We start from the raw sequence: 3605 nt of genomic DNA on the forward strand, positions 1-3605 counted from the left end.
GATTTTTCCTATATATTCCTATGTAAAACTTTGATCGCCCATTGTGGCCCCACCCGACCCCCAGGGGTCATGATTTGAACAAACTTGAATCTACACTATCTGAGGATGCTACCATATAATTATGACCAATCATGGCTTTGCTGTTCTTGAGAAGAAGATTTTTACTATGTGTTCCTATGTAAAACTTTGATCGCCCATTGTGGCCCCATCCGACCCCCGGGGGTCATGAGTTGAATAAATTTGAATGTACACTATCTGAGGATGCTTCCAGGTAAATATGACCAATTATGGCTTTGCTGTTCTTGAGAAGAAGATTTTTAAAGATTTTCCTATATATTCCTATGTAAAACTTTGATCGCCCACTGTGGCCCCACCCTACCCCCGGGGGTCATGATTTGAACAAACTTGAATCTACACTACCTGAGGATGCTTCCAAGTAAATATGACCAATCATGGCTTTGCTGTTCTTGAGAAGAAGATTTTTCCTATATATTCCTATGTAAAACTTTGATCGCCCATTGTGGCCCCACCCGACCCCCAGGGGTCATGATTTGAACAAATTTGAATCTTCACTATCTGAGGATGCTACCATATAAATATGACCAATTATGGCTTTGCTGTTCTTGAGAAGAAGATTTTTTAAAGATTTTTCCTGTATATTTCCTATGTAAAACTTTGATCGCCCATTGCGGCCCCGCCCTACCCCCGGGGGTCATGATTTGAACAAACTTGAATCTACACTACCTGAGGATGCTTCCACATAAGTTTCATGTTTTCAAGCACAGTGGTTCTTGAGAAGATTTTTTAATGATGCCATTTATTTTTCACGAATTCTTAATTATCTCCCCTTGGAAGAAGGTGTGGCCCTTCATTTGAACAAACTTGAATCCCCTTTACCCAAGGATACTTTGTGGCAAGTTTGGTTGAAATTGGCCTAGTGGTTCTTGAGAAGAAGTCGAAAATGTGAAAAGTTTACAGACGGACAGACGGACAGACGGACTACAGACAAAATGTGATCAGAAAAGCTCACTTGAGCCTTCGGCTCAGGTGAGCTAATAATGTTATTATAACCGTCGTATATGAAAGTAAGTAACTGTTATTGTCTATGATGTCAAAAACCATGCTCTTTAATTTATCTTGAGGAACAGTTGTACATGTATAAAGCGTAGAAAAGTCACATGTTTTGATGCTATTTATATTTGAAAAGTTTTGATTGAATATGCTGTAGTACAATACGTCTGAAAACGAAGAATATATAACTTCATATATATGATGATATATGATAATGTTGATGCCCAAGGAAGAAATTCCATTGATGTTTGGTTTGGTACATAAAATACTTCATTTCAAAATTCAGAAAGTTTTATACGCAATGAAAACTCATAAATTAATGTTCTCTTTACGTCCATAAAACAAATAAGACATGGAAAGAAACAAACATTTCCAACCCAATAAGACATGGATTAGGTTAACTTCTTAGGTTATTTTTATTGTATGCATAGATATAACTAGTTTATGAAGCATTTAAAACTTATTAGATCAGAGAGTCCTCTTTGATATCGTCCAGATTCTTTGATATCGTCCAGATTCTTTGATATCGTCCAGATGTTTTTCTAATATTTAATTTAAAATTTGGAGATTTAAGCAATTTGCACTAAATTATTATCAATACTAAGAAAATCATGTATTACGTTTATGTTTTGATGGTTATCTTCTCTCGTCGGGTGTAAATTTGTAATAAATTGGTAATTTTCTTTTTGCCTTTGGGCTTTGAAATTAGCAGATAAATGAACCATGTAATAAAAGTCATCAATACTTGTATATACCAGTAAACATTTCCATATATGATTTTATTTACATATGTATGAGAAGATATTATCTTCGGTGTTTTAGCGTTATTAAAAACTGAAAGAATTAACCTTTAGAATGCTAGGATGTTATATTCGTAATCTCTTTCTGGGATTTCCTTAGCTACATATATTTTATATAGGAATGCACAGCACATCACATCAATTCACTCAAGAATCATCATTAAACACAATTGATGATGACTGAATCCAAGAAAAAAATTCCCAATCTTTGATACAGATTGATACAAATTATATTTGCAAAAAAACTGGAACAAATATGTTACATTAAGAAATGAATTTACCTGCGATATTAACTTCCTTTTACGAAAAAATCCAGACAGCGTTATCACACCCGTAAAAATATGATGTAATTTATGCAATCGCACTTCACGTAAGTGACTGATACATTAGGTATATATACCCCTGAAAACTTGCACGCCAATAATCTCCTTTTTTCACTGTGGGATTCGCTATCAGCTCGCACCAAACAGCAACATGAACAAGTCCGTCATTTTGATGATCCTGCCATGCGTGATTGCTCTGGCTGTTGTTGCTGTGGAGGGTATGTACTACTACCCTGGCGCCCAGACCTCAGTCGTGGGAGGAGTCGGAAACACCGCTGCCAGACAGGCTTACCAACAGAGATACCTCCAGGAATGGTTCCAGACTCGCCAACAGAGAAACCAGCTGAACAAACTCGCTAAACAATCTACCTTCTCAACCTTTGTCAACTACAGTAAGTATTCATTCCGATTATATCAGAAATTAATTCTGTTATGACTTTTGATTTACTCCTTCTGATGAAAGAAAATGAATAATCAGACTAAAAAAAATACTGAAATAAATTTAAAAGATTTTTTTTTATTTTTTAAAGACAGAATTGTGTAGTGATCAGTTTTATAGTATAAATCTTTTATTTCAGTTCCTCTGGTTCTTCTGTTGACCACCCTGACCAACAACACCGCTCTCCCCATCATCGGTTAGATGTGAAATGTAGAAAGAGAGGGGCGTGATACTCCAACAGGTGCTTGTTTTAATTTTTTGTGATGTTTATAAAGTAATCCTCTTTGTTAACTACTACTTTTGTAAATAAAGTAAACATCATAAAAAAAGTCAATAAACTGCATTAAATGAAAAGAGCAAAAATAAAATTGTTATTTTTCTTTTTTAACAGGTTGGAAGAGAAACCAGTTGGAATGATTTTTGTTTGTTTGTTGAATAAAAGTTGACATAGAAAATATATATGTTCTGTATATTGTTCTGTAAAGTAAGTAATTAACCAATCTATTTAATGGTTCCTTTAAAAAGTTATTGCTGCCAAATAAAAAAAATCAAAATAAAGGTAACTTTAATGAGAAGCATTTTCAAAATGAGAAATGTTTAAAATGTAAAGATGAAATACATTCAATATAGCGTGCAAAAATCAACCAAAATAAAGGATAAATATTGCAAATGTTTTCAAATTAAAGTACATTCTTCAATCAAATTCTTACAACAATGGTCACTTTTCGACCACCGATGAGAGAGAATCGCTCATGCAAATGTATTTAACTGGTAATTAACATATGTCAACTAGTGAACATACATGAAAACACGTTTTTTTTTTTGGGTTTTTTTTTTTTTTTTTAGAAAACAATGCCCTGAAGGCTCATTGTTAACGATTTACATGTAATATTGCTCTTTATGGAAGATCTGATCAAATTAGTTATAATAAGTAGAGGAACTAGTCAATTAAAAGAACTTCTTTCCAATCTG

At 33.8% G+C, this 3605-nt stretch overlaps 1 protein-coding gene across 1 annotated transcript; it reads left to right on the forward strand.

The window, feature by feature from the left end:
• The first annotated feature begins 2255 nt into the window (after window positions 1-2255).
• Window positions 2256-3083, forward strand: LOC133190126 (uncharacterized). Its single transcript, XM_061325601.1, has 3 exons — window positions 2256-2586; window positions 2773-2874; window positions 3025-3083. The coding sequence occupies exons 1-2, from the start codon at window positions 2346-2348 to the stop codon at window positions 2832-2834; spliced, it is 303 nt and encodes a 100-aa protein (XP_061181585.1). The 5' UTR covers window positions 2256-2345; the 3' UTR covers window positions 2835-2874; window positions 3025-3083.
• Window positions 3084-3605: the final 522 nt, after the last annotated feature.

This window comes from Saccostrea echinata, unplaced genomic scaffold, assembly GCF_033153115.1.
Source record: "Saccostrea echinata isolate AGI-Se365-2 ecotype Australia unplaced genomic scaffold, CSIRO_AGI_Sech_v1 ptg000020l, whole genome shotgun sequence".
Lineage (NCBI taxonomy): Eukaryota > Metazoa > Mollusca > Bivalvia > Ostreida > Ostreidae > Saccostrea > Saccostrea echinata.